The sequence below is a fragment of the Electrona antarctica genome (genome assembly GCF_951216825.1).
Source record: "Electrona antarctica genome assembly, chromosome: 16".
Classification (NCBI taxonomy): Eukaryota; Metazoa; Chordata; class Actinopteri; order Myctophiformes; family Myctophidae; genus Electrona; species Electrona antarctica.
Window position 1 is genome coordinate 24651458 of NC_136797.1, and position 17669 is coordinate 24669126.

At 42.8% G+C, this 17669-nt stretch overlaps 2 protein-coding genes across 9 annotated transcripts in view; one reads left to right on the forward strand and one right to left on the reverse strand.

Moving 5' to 3' along the window:
* Window positions 1-17669, forward strand: part of nup214 (nucleoporin 214) — a 69076-nt gene that overhangs the window by 25579 nt on the left and 25828 nt on the right. For all 8 annotated transcript variants that reach the window (XM_079524303.1, XM_079524304.1, XM_079524306.1 and 5 more), the window contains exons 22-26: window positions 1257-1553; window positions 2078-2245; window positions 4152-4260; window positions 10372-10447; window positions 16975-17047. In XM_079524303.1, coding sequence (XP_079380429.1) covers window positions 1257-1553; window positions 2078-2245; window positions 4152-4260; window positions 10372-10447; window positions 16975-17047 — 723 coding nt within the window. The remainder of the gene's footprint in view (window positions 1-1256; window positions 1554-2077; window positions 2246-4151; window positions 4261-10371; window positions 10448-16974; window positions 17048-17669) is intronic.
* Window positions 3435-17669, reverse strand: part of LOC306939671 (carboxyl-terminal PDZ ligand of neuronal nitric oxide synthase protein) — a 450703-nt gene continuing 436468 nt past the window's right edge. Inside the window, exon 13 of the transcript XR_013791908.1 lies at window positions 3435-3556. The gene's annotated coding sequence lies outside the window, so the exon portion shown is untranslated. The remainder of the gene's footprint in view (window positions 3557-17669) is intronic.

Genomic DNA, 17669 nt, shown 5'->3' on the forward strand with positions numbered 1-17669 from the left:
AGAAAAAACACACGCACAAATACACACACTAAAACAATCTTTAAAAAAAATCTTAACACTTAAAAGAAAAAAAAGAAAAAGAGAACTTAAAAAAACCTTAAAGTACGTAATTTATTCTAATTGTTGTTATTGCAATTTACGAGCTGCGTTCGCTTCCCGCGTTCGCACGTCTTACTTGTGTAGAGTAGACCAGGGGTTCTCAATGTTTTTGGCCGGGGACCCCCGGAAATGCTTTGGCAATGTCTCGGGACCCCTGCCCCGCCCCCTCCCGACCCCCAATATAAATTGACTGCTACAATAACCTTAAACCATTTTGGGCGGGAACCCCTTTTGGTGTTTTAAGCATTGTTATAATTTAGCTATTGAAAAATAGCAGATCTACAAGCTCATAGCGCGCCACCGAGTGGCGCGCTACGAGCTTGTAGGTCTGCTATTTTCTTTTTTTTGTGAAAATAATTTGGGGACCCCCTAAAATAATTTGGTGACGCCCCGAGGGGTCGCGACCCACGGGTTGAGAACCCCTGGAGTAGACGACAAACTACCGCTATGTGAGGGATAATATCTGGCTAGGTGGTCATTGTCGGGATATATTTCACCTTCAGGGTGTTTCGCCTCGGTGGTTAATCACCCTGAAGGTGAATTATATCCCGACAATGACCACCTAGGCAGATAATATCCTGATAATTACATGGCTACCTAACATCAATTAATAAATTGACCCAAAACTCAACAAACAAAAGTATTTCTTAAGTGTCACGCTGGCTTCGTCTGCCCAGCTGCAGGGCTGGAGCACTGTCGGAAAACGGGGCGCATACTTAGTTTAGACTAGTCGTTGGTTAGACATGGGTTAAGGTTTGGTTTAGGTGTGCTTCCCCGTGGGAGGTTAGGTTTAAGGTGATGGTTTGAGATGGGTTGTAGTTGTAAGACTAATGACTGGTCTAACCAATGACTAGTCTAAACCAAAAACTGTCTAAACTAAGTACTGCACCCTCGGAAAACAAGAGAGCAATGTTTAGCTGCAAATTACATTGTGTGTGCGTTTACATTGCTGTCATGTTGGAAACGGCAGTAAATCAGCAGGACGCAGCTGGTGCTCCGATGGTTTGATTAGGCATCCGTCTGTTATAGAGCGGAGCGGTCATTATCTAGAAATAACAGACGATTCAGCGATTTGACCAATCGCACCAATCGGAATCAAGCATTCAACCATGTAATAAGTAGGCGTTAACCGTCTCCCTCATGTTCTTTCCTTCCAGCCAACCTATATCGCTCGGCCTTCCTCTCCCCTAAATACTACGAAGACTTGGACGATGTGAGTTCCACCTCATCCCTGTCACAGTCCCTGGACCCTCACCTGGAGCTGGAGGAAGAGGAGGAGTTGGAACCCGAACCCCTCCCTCTGCCTGTGGCGCCCCCAGCCGCCCACCGCCACCCCACAGTTGTGAGGACCCCCTCCATCCAGCCAGGCTTCGGGTCCATACAGTCGACCCCTTTTACTAAGGTGCACCCAGGACTGGGGCGAGGTTTGGTGATGAGCCCCATCCCCAGCCCAGGTAAACTACTGTGTTCATACTCTGTTTTCACATTTGTGTATTTGTGTAACATGACTTGTGTTTAACATCAAACAATATACCAGTGTGACTTGTTGTACAAGTACATACAGTAGGCTTACACTATGGCTCTTTCTGTTAACAAAACGGTGGAAAGAGCTGATCTGTAAGCTCACAACCCACCACAACGTATTGGGAGCTTGTGTAGATTGGCTATTTTTTTGCTGTACGATTCAGGAATAGTATACAATATGGATTAAGTGGTTATCTAACCCATTTTGAGCGGGAATCCCTTTTGGTGGTTACATACATTATGTTATAATTTAGCTATTGAAAAATAGCAGATCTACAAGTTCATAGCGCGGCACTCTGTGCCGCGCTATGAACTTGTAGATCTGCTATTTTTGAAAAATCGTTAAAAAGTGCCTCAAAACTTTCAGAAAATTGTCATGATTTAGAAAACATTTTTTTTAAATTTCGACGTCAGGCCTGAATGGGCTAAATGACTTACTGATTTGATATTCCAGTTCCGTCCAGTAAGATTAACCTTGGAGATGCCGACAGCACGGCACTAGCGACAAAGACCGTGAAGCATGGGGCCCCGCCCAGTGAGAAGGCCACACCCCTCAACGTCTCTGCTCAACAGGCTGCAGCCACAGCGGCTCTGCGTAGGCAAATGGCCAATCAGAAGCCAGGTAGGAGGAACATGAAAGGGTCAAAACCATAGATATACAAATCCTAGATGCCTCATTCGCCACTACAGTTCATTGGAGAGACCTGTATCGGCATAGCTGGACCACGCTGCCACTCAAAGTGACTACTGGCCAATCACAGCGCGTATTTTCCGGGATGATTCAATGTAAATGAGCTTAATTTGCATGAGAAAACAAACATTTACAATACATTGCCTCCGATTGGCCTACCGAACGTCCCCTTCTGTGACGCATGCGGAAGCTTGGCAAGCTTCCCTGTGCGTCACAGAAGTCGAGATACAGACGCCCCAGAGCCAAAGGTCAAAACACTTGAAGGAGGAGTCTACCTTTCTATGTCTATGGTCAAAACACTTGAAGGAGGAGTCTACCTTTCTATGTCTATGGTCAAAACACTTGTTGAGACACAGCTCATTAGCTGTATAGAGCGTTGCAGTCCCGCCCCCTCGAGAGACCCGGAAAATAAATCCCCGTTCATTTTCCTCAGACTTTTCAGAAAGTCTTTATTTAAAGACGTTTACGCCACGGACAAAGCCGACTCTTGTCGTGACAAATCATGACAACAAACACAATTTTTCGGGCTGAACAAATAATTAGAAAGAAGAAGAAAATGGCTGTTGTGCAATTGGGAAAGCTGTTTAAACACATCGTGATTTTGTCCATTATTTAACGGGATAATCACCACTGTTTTTTAATTCATGTCAGCTGATCATATAAAGTGCATCGATCATAGGATTGTGCAGTAACATTACAAGATCAATCCCTCGCCTCTCAAATGAAAAGAAATTAACCACAACATCGAGTTGAAACTGTTAAACCAATAAGCAATCATAGTTAACAAACTAAAGTGTTTTGAACTCCGTCTCAGTAGATGGCATGTGACAGTGACAGATTTTTGTTTCATTTTTTTTCATTACATGTCTGGAGCTACAAGAATGGTCTCTCCTTCCTCCTTTTGTGACTTTACCCAACCTTTGGGTTCAGTCACAACTTAAATATGTAAATTCAATGCATATATTATCTTACCAGAGATGCATTTTGAGCTGAGAAAGTGTGAAAATCTAAAACTCGGAAGCCTTTTAACCCATTCTGGGCGGGAACCCCTTTTGGTGTTAGCATTATGTTATGCTTTAGCTATTGAAGAATAGCAGATCTACAAGCTTGTAGGTCTGCTATTTTTGAAAAATCGAAGAACGACCGACATAGAAACATAGCTTTTTCAGAAAACTGTCAGGATGTAGAAGACATTTTTAGAATCTGATCTCAGGTCAAAATGGGTTAAAATGTACATATAAGCTGTAGTTCCAAAACGGTTAGGTCAGTCTAAGCAAGCGATGCCTCCATTTGTTGCCATCGTCCTCTACTTTAATAGGAAATGGAAGTTCAGTGATGCACCATTTTCTGCATTGGGTTACATATTTTGTTAGAACATAATCTCTTGTCATGTACACTATAAGTCACAAGAGGGAGACAAACACCTCCAGGTTGTTCCATGTTAATATTGTCTTCCAGCTTATTCTGATAAGAATTAAAACGACTATATCAAGGTTCAACTTTATTGTCAACAATACCAGTTACAGGGTGAAAGGCACGTGAAATTCATTGTGTGTTAAAAGACCATACAAGCAGCTACAGTCTAGTGTCAAATAATCTGTATAAAGAACTAAGTGCAGGTTAAAACAACTAAGTGCAGGTTAAAACTAACTACTGAAAGTGCACGATCTCAGGTGCAAAAAAAATGCAGAAAGCCTTAGATATATGGCCATATAGTCCTTGTAGTGTTCAGTGTCTATTCATGAGTCTGATGAGAAGAAGAACGTGTTCCATAGTCTCTGTGTGATAGCATTGTATCATTGTTTTCTTTTTCTTGGTCGTGTACGTGTTGGAGCAGCTATGGGTGCCTCCCTGACCGAGTCCACTCTGAAGACCTGTCCTCAAGTAGTCAATGTCCAGGAGCTCAAGGACAAAGGGCCTCACATCCCAGTGAACACTGTCATCAGGTAACGTTCATCATACTTAGCACATCCCAGTGTCCACTGTCATCAGGTTAACATCATCATACTTAGCACATCCCAGTGTCCACTGTCATCAGGTAACGGTCATCATACTTAGCACATCCCAGTGTCCACTGTCATCAGGTTAACACCATCATACTTAGCACATCCCAGTGTCCACTGTCATCAGGTTAACACCATCATACTTCAACAAGTCAACACTGAAATCAAAGCTGCTGAGATTCTGTTTGCTAACCCATTTTGACGTGAGAACTGATTCTACAAATGTCTCCTAAATCCTGACAGTTGAAAAACCTATGTTTCTATGTCAGTGGGTGCTCAACCTTTTTCCTGTCAAGGACCCCCAGAATTATCCGTATTTGGCCACGGACCCCCATCTGAAAATGTTGTTCCAGGGACCCCACAGCCCAGAAGCAAAGATTTGAGTTAAAAACGTTCGCTCTGAAAGAATATATAGTCAAAGATTTGCGCCTCATTTTCACGATTAAAAAAAGCTAAAGTATAACACAATGCTTAAAACACCAAAAGGTTTTCCTGTCCTGAATGGGTTAACCCATTCTGGGCGGGAACCCCTTTTGGTGTTAGCATTACGTTATGCTTTAGCTATTGAAAAATAGCAGATCTACAAGCTCATAGCGCGCCACCGAGTGGCGCGCTACGAGCTTGTAGGTCTGCTATTTTTGAAAAATCGAAGAACCACTGACATAGAAACATAGCTTTTTCAGAAAACTGTCAGGATGTAGAAGACATTTTTAGAATCTGATCTCAGGTCAAAATGGGTTAAATACCTGACCTACGCGTGGAGATGTGGCCCGTTGTGACTTAATAGTTGTCACATGAACTATATATGGATTTGAGCAATTACACTTTTAGCTCCGTTGTCTTTATTTAGCTCCATTATCCCAACGCCCTCCATACATTGCTCTGCTGTGTGTCAAACTATACATTTCTCAACTTTACCCTTGATTAAGTGCCAACATCGTTACGATGTTGACAGCCAGGTGTGCAGTGGAGCAGGTTGATTTATTTATTTTGACACTGAATGTCTGCAGTTTTTAACACAATACTGTAGGTTCTATTAAATGGAGCACCTCAAAGATTATCACCACCCCATTCACTGCCTTATTAACTTTTCCACAAGTTAATCCCTTTGGTGTTGTTTAACAACTGGCCTTTTTAATTTCAGGCCTCAGTAGGTGTGCGATTACTCTCTTAAGACAGACAATTTTCAAATGCTTCAGCCTAACAGTGCCTCAGAAGCTCTGAAAATGGTATGAAAGGGGGCACGGTGGCACAGTTGGTAGTGCTGTCGCCTCACAGCTAGAAGGTCCTGGGTTCGATTCCCGCTGGGGACACTGTGGGCGCTGGAGGCGTGTTCCCTCCTCCGCGTCATCAGTGCCCATACCCGAGGTGGGGTTGGCGAAAGGGCCTTTCTGTGTGGAGTTTGCATGTTCTCCCCGTGTCCCCTAGGGTAGGTACCCTCACAAAAAACATGCAGTAATCCTGGTCTCTAAAACGACCTCCCCCTGGCCAGCCGGGGCGCCTGATGGAGGGGAAAGGAACTGGTCGGAATAACGTGTTCCTTCCACGCGCTACGTCCGGCCAGGGAAATTCCCCCCTGTCAGGTGAAAAGAAGCAGCTTGGACTCCTCATGCATGGAAGGAGGCATGAGGTCAGTCCGCTGCCCCCCCCCCCCCAGGTTGGCAGAGGAAGTGTAGCGCCCAGGATTACTTTAGATAATTGGCACTGGGTGAAAAAACTGGGTTGCAAAATCGTGGGATAAAAATGTAAGAAAAAAGAAAGAAAATGGTATGAAAATAAAGCCTCCCTCCCTCCCCCTTGTATTTCCCATGCACAATCGCATGAATAAGTCCTACTGGAAACTAAATTAGTTGACGCCGAGCTAGCTAGCTGCTCGGCAAAAATAGAAATTAAGAGACTAATTGAGAGACTAGTCACGGTGAGACAAGACACTATACCATTATGCGTTCCATATAGGAGGCTTAACTTAGTGATTGAGCTTCCGTGATCATACAAGAAGAGATTGTTTATGTTTTTGTGCATCATATTCACCGTTTTTTTTAGTGCACTTATAGGCAGGCCAAGACTGAAAAGCAAGTAAAACATTTCTGTTCTTGGCAAATCATAGTCTGGTGCCAACATGGTGACGTGAATGGCAATCAAGTGTGCTGTCAGTAAACTACTGTAACTATGCTATATAATGGGCAGGACACTTCTGACTGATTAACCCATTTTGGGTGGAAACCCCTTTTGGTGTTAGCATTATGTTATGCTTTAGCTATTGAAAAATAGCAGATCTACAAGCTCGTAGCGCGCCACCGAGTGGCGCGCTACGAGCTTGTAGGTCTGCTATTTTTGAAAAATCGAAGGACGACTGACATGGAAACATAGCTTTTTCAGAAAACTGTCAGGATGTAGAAGACATTTTTAGAATCGGACCTCAGGTCAAAATGGGTTAAGCACCCCTTAAATGGATGTGTATTAACAAAGACAAAATACCTGTGTTACATTTTGGCTTTTGGGTTTGCGATAATTATTAACACTGGCTTGAGAAACTATCAAGCCAATACAGATGCTGTGTCTCAGTATGAGTGTTTGTGGTCTGTTGCTCTCTGCTGGGGGAATCAGCCGGGGTGAATACTATTCACATGGATCATTGTTATTGAGCCAATGTTCTAGTTGGCACAAATACAACATTCAGGCTCAGCACCAAGGACAGTGTACAGTCCCAGTGAGAAGCGCGTTGGCTATCGATGTTCTTTTTTTAACTCATGACAGTAATGTGTTAACCCATTTTGGGCGGGAACCCCTTTATAGCTAAAGCATATGTTATGCTTTAGCTATTGAAAAATAGCAGATCTACAAGCTCATAGCGCGCCACCGAGTGGCGCGCTACGAGCTTGTAGGTCTGCTATTTTAGAAAAATCATAAAAATGCGGCACATCTTTCAATATATATTCTTTCAGAGCGAACGTTTTTTTATTTCGACGTCAGGCCTAAATGAGTTAAACCGACTGGTTTTTGGCGGGTAAATACTTGGTATCGCAGTATGATAGAACAGTAGAACACTGTTTGTACCCAACTTGAGTCAACCGAACTGTGTTTTTTAATGACCAAGAGCCAGAGGTGGCTGAACTTCAGAAAGAATAACGGCAGTGACATTTAGCAAATGGAACAATCACATAAAAATGGCAAAGTTTTCATTGCTCTCTGTTAAAGTTGGGTGACTATCTTTGACCAAAAATGGTCAAAGAAATGCAAAAGAAGTAATATAGCTGTGCCAATATCGGATAGTCGGTGATTAACCCATTTAGGCCTGACGTCGAAATAAATATAAAGTCTTCTGAAAGAATATATATTCAAAGATTTGTGCCGCATTTTCACGATTTTTCAAAAATAGCAGACCTACAAGCTCGTAGCGCGCCACTCGGTGGCGCGCTATGAGATTGTAGATCTGCTATTTTTCAATAGCTAAATAATGCTTAGTTAAAACACCAACGGGTTCCCGTCCAGAATGGATTAACTTTGGAATGCTTTTAATAGCTTACCTTAAATAGCTTTTTTGAGTGTAATTGGATGCTAATGCTAGGCTTGAGTTGGTTAAATATATATCTGTGTTTCTATTTCTGTAATCTTTTCAGAAATAAATTGATATTATTTAACTTGACGGCCTCAAAGCAAAGGTGCTTTACAGAGCAGATTGTGTGCACATCTCAATGCCTGTATTCAGGCCAAGGTGCTGGATGTCAGGCATCAAGGCAAACATCAAAGAAGAGAAGAAGAACATCCGCACACCAGTTTCTAGAGCTCCGAGACTTACTTTATTTGAATGCAACAAATTGCAACGTTTCGAACGACTAGGTCTCCATCAGGCAAATGATTTGCCTTTCAATATTTGACCTAGTCCAAACCTAGTCGGTCGAAACTGGTGTGCGGATGTTCTTCCTCTTCCTTAGCCTCGGAAACCCAGACGTTTTTATTTCCAGGGAGAAAAAAAAAGTTCGGGTCTGAGTCTACTTCAATTCGGCATAGAGTAGCGCAAACGTCGATCACTCTCTGCTGATTTCTGATCGTCTGCACCTTTGTTAAATTGACGCACACCCGTACACACACACACTCCTCTCTCTCTCTCTGTCGCTCTAATGAATTAGTCTCATGTCCAGCAGCTGCGCACAGTTTCTGCCGGCGGATCCTGCCGGGAGCTGCCTATGCCATAGAAAGCATAGGTGAGTCCAGGCTACCTCTTCCTTGACGCTTCCGACATTTAGCCACTTTCAGCCTCGCGTTCCCATATTGGGCAGGGCTATGTCATTGTTGTTGACGATGGCAACTATGGCTGATCTACAAGCTCACAGCGAGGCAGCATTAAAGTGCCCGGTCCCTGTGATAGTGATCAGGTCCCATGCAATATTAATAAACTGTCCTAAATAATGTATCACATGGTAGGCTGACCTCACCCCTAACGTCACAGTGTGCAGGAGGAATGTTCACAGCAAAAGGTGTGAATTCACTACAAGGAGATAAAACATCAGTCTCATTGTTACACTTTATTGACACGTTATTGTCCACTGATGTTTAGCCAAGCAGCATGGCCTTAAAACTATGGTAAACACTATTTGTTCTATCAGTCAGGATTGGCTAAGATGTTGAGGCAGGGGTTTGTTGTCGACTCCACTCTAGCATCCGTGGATCTATAGTAGTATTTTAGTATTATTTTAGTATAGTAGTATTTTCCATAACTCTTAGACTTCAGTTTTCATAGTGTCTCTCTGGATAAGGAGAAAGGGGACATGTTTGAATGATTGCATGCGTTTGTGTTAAAGCTCCAAAGTGTTTCTCAGAGATGTGAGGTTTACCAGTTAATCCACCTGTATAATAAGAAAATAAGTGGTCTGCCTCCCTCAGTGTTCTCAAATGGCTTTTATTGTATTAAATCCTAGTTGTTTCTGCTATGTGGAGGCATTGTGTTAATGCATTTTGGGCGGGAACCCCTTTTGGTGTTAGCATTATGTTATGCTTTAGCTATTGAACAATAGCAGATCTACAAGCTCATAGCGCGCCACCGAGTGGCGCGCTACGAGCTTGTAGGTCTGCTATTTTTGAAAAATCGAAGAACGACTGACAGAAACATAGCTTTTTCAGAAAACTGTCAGGATGTAGAAGACATTTTTAGAATCTGATCTCAGGTCAAAATGGGTTAATGCAGCACACCACTTTATATAACATTTATGTCATAGTGTCAGCATTACATTTTGTATTTGTAAAGGACGATACGGTCACTATCACATGCCATTGTCTATTCACAATGTCAAGCTGTTATTACGGGTAGTTCTTATTTCCGTCTTCTATTATTAGTCTGCATCTAATCTTGCAAACGACTGGACCGATCGGTGTCATACCTTTTGTACTCGCTGTTTTTGGGAAGGGCTTTCATCTTTAAAAAACACTAAACAAATCACGAACACATCCACATATTAACCCATTCAGGCCTGACGTCGAAATTAAAAAAAAAAAGTTTTCTAAATCATGACAATTTTCGGAAAGATTTGAGGCACATTTTAACGATTTTTCAAAAATAGCAGACCTACAAGTTCATAGCGCGCCACTCGGTGGCGCGCTATGAGCTTGTAGATCTGCTATTTTTCAATAGCTAAATTATAACAATGTTTAAAACACCAAAAGGGGTTCCCGCCCCAACATGGGTTAATGGTTAATGTGGTTAAACGCTAACGTGACATGGATGCGTTCCAGGTCTCAATGGATTAATCCTATATTGAAATATTGAAGCAGGGCTCTTCACTCGGACCCATGGGTTTGTTGCAGAAACAAATCCTGTCTTTTGTTCATGCTGTGATGACTTAATTTCTTCTTTGACTGAAACGTCACTATATATTTTTTTTTCCATCAAAGAATTTGTATTCAGCTGTGCAAAAAGACTAATCTGCTCACAATTGTGTTGCCCGGGCCCCCCCCCCGTTTCAAGCCGCTAAGCCCCAAGGAATGAAATCTTAATTCAATATTTATTTTTAAAATCGGTTTCCTAAAGACGACTAATCCCCTCTCCCTGTCTCTCAGTTCCTCGGTCCCAGCTCCAGCGGCGCAGGCGATACAGCAGGTCTTTGCAACAGTGGCCACCAACCAGGCTAAACGAGTGAGTATTATCCCATCCATCCACTTATACAGCCATCATTCCTTTATGGCATCGGACTCGGCACAGACGGATCCGCATGGCTGTTCTTCCACGAACATCCTTCAGTCTCTTAACCCGTTCTGACCTGAGATCAGATTCTAAAAATGTCTTTTACATCCTGACAGTTTTCTGAAAAAGCTATGTTTCTATCTCAGTGGTTCTTCGATTTTTCAAAAATAGCAGACCTACAAGCTCGTAGCGCGCCACTCGGTGGCGCGCTATGAGCTTGTAGATACAGATACAGATACAGATTGTTTTGGGGTCCTTGACATGAAAAAAGGTTGAGAACCGCTGATATAGAAACATGAGGTTTTTCAGAAAAATGTCAGGATTTAGAAGACATGATCCGTTTAGAATCGTCCTCAGGTCTAAATGGGTTAACATTCATCTATTCATACCCCCCATCCAAGCCTACGTGGGGGCAAAGTTAACCCATTTTGACCTGAGATCAGATTCTAAAAATGTCTTCTACATCCTGACAGTTTTCTGAAAAAGCTATGTTTCTATCTCAGTGGTTCTTCGATTTTTCAAAAATAGCAGACCTACAAGCTCGTAGCGCGCCACTCGGTGGCGCGCTACGAGCTTGTAGATCTGCTATTTTTCAATGGCTAAAGCATAACGTACCAGCTCAGTGGCCTTGTGGTTTAGAGTGTCCGCCCTGAGACTGGGAGGTCGGGGTTCGATCCCCAGCCGGGTCATACCAAAGACTCTAAAAATGGGACCCAGTGCCTCCCTGCTTGACACTCAGCATCAAGGGTTGGATTGGGGGGGGGTAAGTCCCTGCGACATACTAGCGTCATGTCCAGGGGGTGTACTTGTACATCAAGCTGCCTCACGCTACAGAAACAGGAGATAGGCTCCTGCCCCTATATGGGCCTCATGGCTCGGCAAGGCTACCAAAAAGGGGTTCCCGCCCCAAATGGGTTAAAAAGCCCAGCGATGCACTGCTACAGTACATTCCCTGATTGTGCTCCAGTGAGTAAGTGACAGAACATGACATCTCCTCCGGGGGCATCCTAGGTCTTGGCTCTCCTCCACTGTGTGAAAGCAGGGAAGGAAATGCCATGGAATAACTTTTAGTTCTGTCAAATGTACCCGTCGTGGCCGAGGGGGGGGATTTACAGCACGTTAGTATTGTTTCCGACGACGAGATTTAACCCGCTGTTCATTTTAGATAGTTATGACCCTAAGCTTTTCAAGTTGCCATTTTAAAGGGGAAAACCACCCATTTTCAACATTACATTACTATGTCATTAACTCAATGGTCGCCAAGGACTTATTTAACTTCTTTTTCATGATGTCCTGGAGCGCCAAGGACGTAAACGTTTTTTTTTTAGACTTTCTTTTTTGAAAAAAATAATATCTAAAATGAAAAAAGATATATATGGTGGCGGTCTGGGACTTTTGGCGCCCCCTGGTTAATATACCTTAGAGCTGTTGTGTGGAAATAATAAAAAGTCCCCCCATTTTGTGTTTCCTAGAACTGTAATTATGAAAAAAAATCATTAACATGGTGAAACACATCTTGATGACATCATCAAGATGTGTTTCACCATGTTAATGATTTTTTTCAGACCTCTAGTTCTAGGAAACACAGCATGGGGGAACTTTTTTATTATTTCCACACAACAGCTCTAAGGTATATTAATGACATAGTAAAATGTTGAAAATGAGTGGAATGCCCCTTTAATCCTATCGCTGAGAGACTACTCGTCTCCACGAGAAAGGAAAGCATAATGTGTTGGGACTGTATTGCAAGTGTTGTTTTTGGCAGGACATTTCTGTTTTAGTCTTAGTCATAGTCTCTTGAATAGCTTCCATTTAGTTTTAGTCACCCAGAATGTTTTAGTGTTAGTCTAGTTTTAGTCGACTGAATGTCATAAGATTTTAGTCGACTAAATCTACAGTTGATTTTGTCGACTAAAATTGCAGGCCTTGATGCCGTCGTATGGCTGATTTTACACTTGCTGAAAATAGCCGATCTACAAGCTGCGACGTGTTGTGAGCTTGTAGATCGGCTATGCAACCAAGTGTAAAATGACTTATACTGAATTAGTTTCCATTTAGTTTTCCTCTGTGAAAAAAGGTAGTCGACGAACATTTTTCGTCTTGGTTTTAGTCGACGAAAACAACACTGCTGTATTGGTATAGAGGGTATGCGTGTGACATCATCATCAAACCAGGAAGTTATGCAGGAACGCCTACTGACTGGCAAAAAACTACTTTCTGGCCTTGACAGCCCATACATCCACACAGAAAAGTCCTATCTGATTGCATTAAACAACGTTAAACAATGTTAAAGGTATATTCAGTGATTTGACTTAATTCAAATATCACTTATTTTTTCTTTTTTTCTGGATAATCCTCCCTACTATAGAGTGTGCTGACCATATAAGGAAATCCTCCCTGTCCCCAGTGAGCCCCTGGGGTCAAAAAACCCTAGTTTCAGTTTTGGTGGCGGGTGGCAAAACTTTCATCCAATCAGGATGAGAGGGGCCTTCCTCCAATCATGATCGAGTGGGGGCGGGCCTTGGTGCACATGCTGTTGGCCTGTTGCACTTCTCCCCACTGTAGAGCGTGCATGTGCACATTTTGTTACCGGGGCGGACTGGGTGGTTTTCCAAATCACCCAAATCACTGAATGCTCCTTTAAACTCACTTTGCATGTTGCTTTGCCACTCGATTTGCCACTCGATGTGCCATTCACTTTAAGCATGCGCATACCCTCTATAGGTGTGGAGTGTAGACTATCACCTACTAATTTAGGAGGACCCCATAATATGAACGTGTATGTGAAATGCGCATTTGGAAAGATCAGATTCCTTGTTGTTTTTTTGCTGTTCACAATGTTCTGTGACTCGGAGAGAAAACGGTTTGACCCTCTTTTTAACCCGCTGTGTGAAGTTTGTGAACATAGCCTCCTAGAATCAGCATCTGTAGAACTAGTCCAGACAGTAGTTAAACCATGAAAACATTGTGCTGTGAACTTGTAGATCTGCCATTATCAACAGTTTGAATATTATATGAATATTTTCTATTATATTTATATTCAGTGATTTCACTTAATTCAAATATCACTACTTTTTTTGTTTTGTTGTGATAATCCTCCCTACTATAGAGTGTGCTGACCATAAGGAGTTCCTCCCTGTCCCCCAGTTAACCCCTGAGGTCATTTTTGGCTAGGTGGCCCAGCCGTCATCCAATCAGGATAGAGAGGGCGCCTTCTGCCAATCATGATCGAGCAAGGGCGGGCCTTGGTATGCGTGCTGTTGGCCTGTTGCGTGTGTGTCTCCCCCCCCCCCCCCCCCCCCCCCCCACCCACTGTAGTGAGTGCATGTGCACATCTTTACCGGGGCGGACCGGGGTTTTTTCCAAATCACCCACCCCAAATTGCAAATGCATATTTAAAACTATACCATAGAGATCGTCCTCCACATAACCTTTGACCTCATGACCCCTATCTACTCACAGAACATAACGGCCTGTGTGGTTCGCAAACATTTCATATCAATGACCACATAATAACTCCGAGTACACAAATGGAACGGATCCAGTTGGTTCCATTGTGTAGACTCTTGAGAGTGACAGACCTGTAAAGGGGGGTGCACACTGGACGCATTAATCCGAAAAACGCGTTCGGTGTGTGGGGACCTTATAACCCATTCTGACCTGAGATCAGATTCTAAAAAATGTCTTCTGAATCCTGACAGTTTTCTGAAAAAGCTACGTTTCTATGTCGGTCGTTCTTCGATTTTTCAAAAAATAGCAGACCTACAAGCTCGTAGCGCGCCACTCGGTGGCACGCTATGAGCTTGCAGATCTGCTATTTTTCAATAGCTAAAGCATAACATAATGCTAACACCAAAAGGGGTCCCACGGCCACGGCACACTGGTTTGTGAACCACTACTGCGTCTAGTGCAGCTAAAAAATGATAGGTCACCCACACACACACACGCACGCACGCACACACACACACACACACACCCCGCAAGGAACCCCGAGCGTCCCTGGAACCCACTTTGAGAACCACTGGGTGTAGCAGAATGAACACCATTCACTGCAGGGAGTGAGAAACCCCCCAGTTACATCCCGTGTTCTCACGGCGCGGTGCTACAAATTGCATTCAGGTGCGAAACCATTCATGGCACCGGGACGGAAACTCGGCTCACAAAATTCACATCCCAGTTCAGGCCCCAGGTTCAAGTTTGTGAATGATGACCCCAAGGCAAGCCCACTGACTGACGCTGTAGAGTTCAACTCTGTTGTTGTGGGAGTCTGATTTCAAACCAGGGAAATGTCTGATTTGTGCTTTTATTTAAATAGCGAGTTATTATTGTGCGTTCAGGGACTGTTTAACAAACTATTGTCTGTGTATGGGTTTGATTTTAATTTGTGTGTGTGTGTGTGTGTGTGTGTGTGTGTGTGTGTGTGTGTGTGTGTGTGTGTGTGTGTGTGTGTGTGTGTGTGTGTGTGTGTGTGTGTGTGTGTGTGTGTGTGTGTGTGTGTGTGTGTGTGTGTGTGTGTGTGTGTGTGTGTGTGTGTGTGTGTGTGTGGTGCATGCGTGTATTGTATTCTTTGTTATATTTTTATTTTTGTGTGGGTGTGCTGGGAAGCAAGTGTGTGTGTGTATATAGTCTTGTGCACTTTTTAATCTCCTTATTCTGCTGTGGCACCGTGAATTTCCCCCCTTGGGGAATTAATGGAGTGTTATGAATGTCTGCACAAGTTTCATCAATCGAGAGCCCTCGTTCAGAACAGGTTCGCAACAAGCTGAGTTGAAAGTTGCAACCCCTTGAACCACGTTTTGCAACACTATAAAGAAGGATAGAGACTGAACCCGCTATTCAAGTCAGTGGAAGTTGCTCAGTGGCGTTTTGAAGCACCCGGAAGAGCCTTCTACTTCCGCCTTTTTTCGATTTGGGCACCAAAATTTGGTGCCCAAAATGTGGAAGTGCAAACGCGCTCAACGTTAAAGCACAGCTGCACGGGGTTTCCCAATCATACTTCCACGGGTCCGCCTGCAGTCCCTCCTCTTACCACTAGGGCCCAGTGCTTCAACGGTGGAGAGCCTCACTGGCCCCTTGGATAGTACACGGCTAGTGGAGACCTTTCAATGTTTCTATAGACACCACTGTTGTTTTTTGGCAGCACATTTTGATTTTAGTTTTAGTATTTGAATAGTTTTCATTTAGTTATAGTCACATTTCAGTCACCTGGAATGTTTTAGTGTTCTAGTTTTAGCTCACAACGCGTCGCAGCGCGACGCGTTGTGAGCTTGTAGATCAGCTATTTTCAGCATGCAACCAAGTGTAATATGACTTATACTGGATCTCGTGTCCACTAGTCCCTTCCTAACATTTTAGACCAGTTTTTATTTGTTTTTATTTGTAGTTTTTATAGCCTACTTGTCGTCACATCATGTAAACCTACTTCCTTGAATGTGCAAACTACAGTACCTGAAAACACAACAACCTTTCCTCTTGCATCTGTTTAACCCATTTTGGCCTGAAAAAACTCATGTTTTTATATCAGTGGTTCTCAATATTTCATGTCAAGGACCCCAAAAATGATATGTAATTGTCCGCCGACCCCCATCTTAAAATATGTTGTTCCAGGGACCCCCCAGAAGCAAAGACTTCAGTTAAAAACTGAAACTCTGAAAGAATATATATTCAAAGATTTGAGGCACATTTTCACGATTTAAAAAAAATAGCAGACCTACAAGACGTACAGACCTACCGAGTGCCGCGCTATGAGCTTCTAGATCTGCTATTTTTCAAGAGCTAAAGTATAACGTAATGCTTAAAACACCAAAAGGGGTTCCCGCCCAAAATGGGTTAATATATACTGTAATTCAGCTTTGTCTATGTTATTGTAGACGAAACCACTAGCAAATCCAGTAGTCCCGCCGGATTATCGGATATAAAATAAGAGATGAGAGAGAATTGTGTCTTGTTTAGTTTTTCCCTAAACACTACATGGATTAAATGTGTTTTTCGTGCCATTTGGGACCTCAACTGCTCTCATTTTTGGAAAGGCATCCCTTTTTGAAAAGGGAGTGTTAAAACGGTTACAAGCGCGACAGAACCCATTTAGGCCTGAAAGATTATATATTCAAAGATTTGTGCCACATTTTTACGATTTTTTTCAAAAATAGCAGACCTACAAGCTCGTAGCGTGCCACTCGGTGACGCGCTATGAGCTTGTAGATCTGCTATTTTTCAATAGCTAAAGTATAACATGATGCTTAGTTAAAACACCAAAAGGGGTTCCCGTCCAGAATGGGTTAACAGAGAAATCCTAAGTATCATTTTCGTGTGTGATACATTCTGAAACCTTAGCTACAGCCTTCGGTTGTCTTGTTTATGGGTTGCATTGATATTGATTCCCTACACATCATGGAGGTGAAATGTTTGTTTCATCCTAATCTTTTGTACAAAACAAGCTGTCAAGAGGTCTATATATTTATTTGGTGCTCTCTCCTCAGAATCCTACCCAAGGCATGCTGATGAAGACATCCACAGAGGGTCTGACTGCTCTGCAAGCGAACTACATGTTTAGTAAGCATCGTTTTATTTTCACGGGTGTTTTTATGATCGTCTAGTGCCCACATATATTTGAGAAATTCCCAATCTGTGTCCTATCAAGTTTTGCTTTAAGTTGTGCAATGGTCCCCTTCTCCATGAATTAAACTAGTGCTATTATCCTATTCAATGCTGTATATAAACTAGTGCTGTTATCTTATTCAATGCTGTATATAAACTAGTGCTATTATCCTATTCAATGCTGTATATAAACTAGTGCTGTTATCTTATTCAATGCTGTATATAAACTAGTGCTGTTATCTTATTCAATGCTGTATATAAACTAGTGCTGTTATCACATACAGTAGCTCTTTAAATGTATTCTGATACTGTATCTTTTCTATCATTGGTTAATAACAGCGTGTGCGTGTGTAAATAATAGTTAACCCATTTTTGTGTGTGTGTGTGTGTGTGTGTGTGTGTGTGTGTGTGTGTGTGTGTGTGTGTGTGTGTGTGTGTGTGTGTGTGTGTGTGTGTGTGTGTGTGTGTGTGTGTGTGTGTGTGTGTGTGTGTGTGTGTGTGTGTGTGTGTGTGTGTGTGTGTGTGTGTGTGTGTGTGTGTGTGTGTTCGTTCCCTGGCATTCACAATGGAAGAGAGA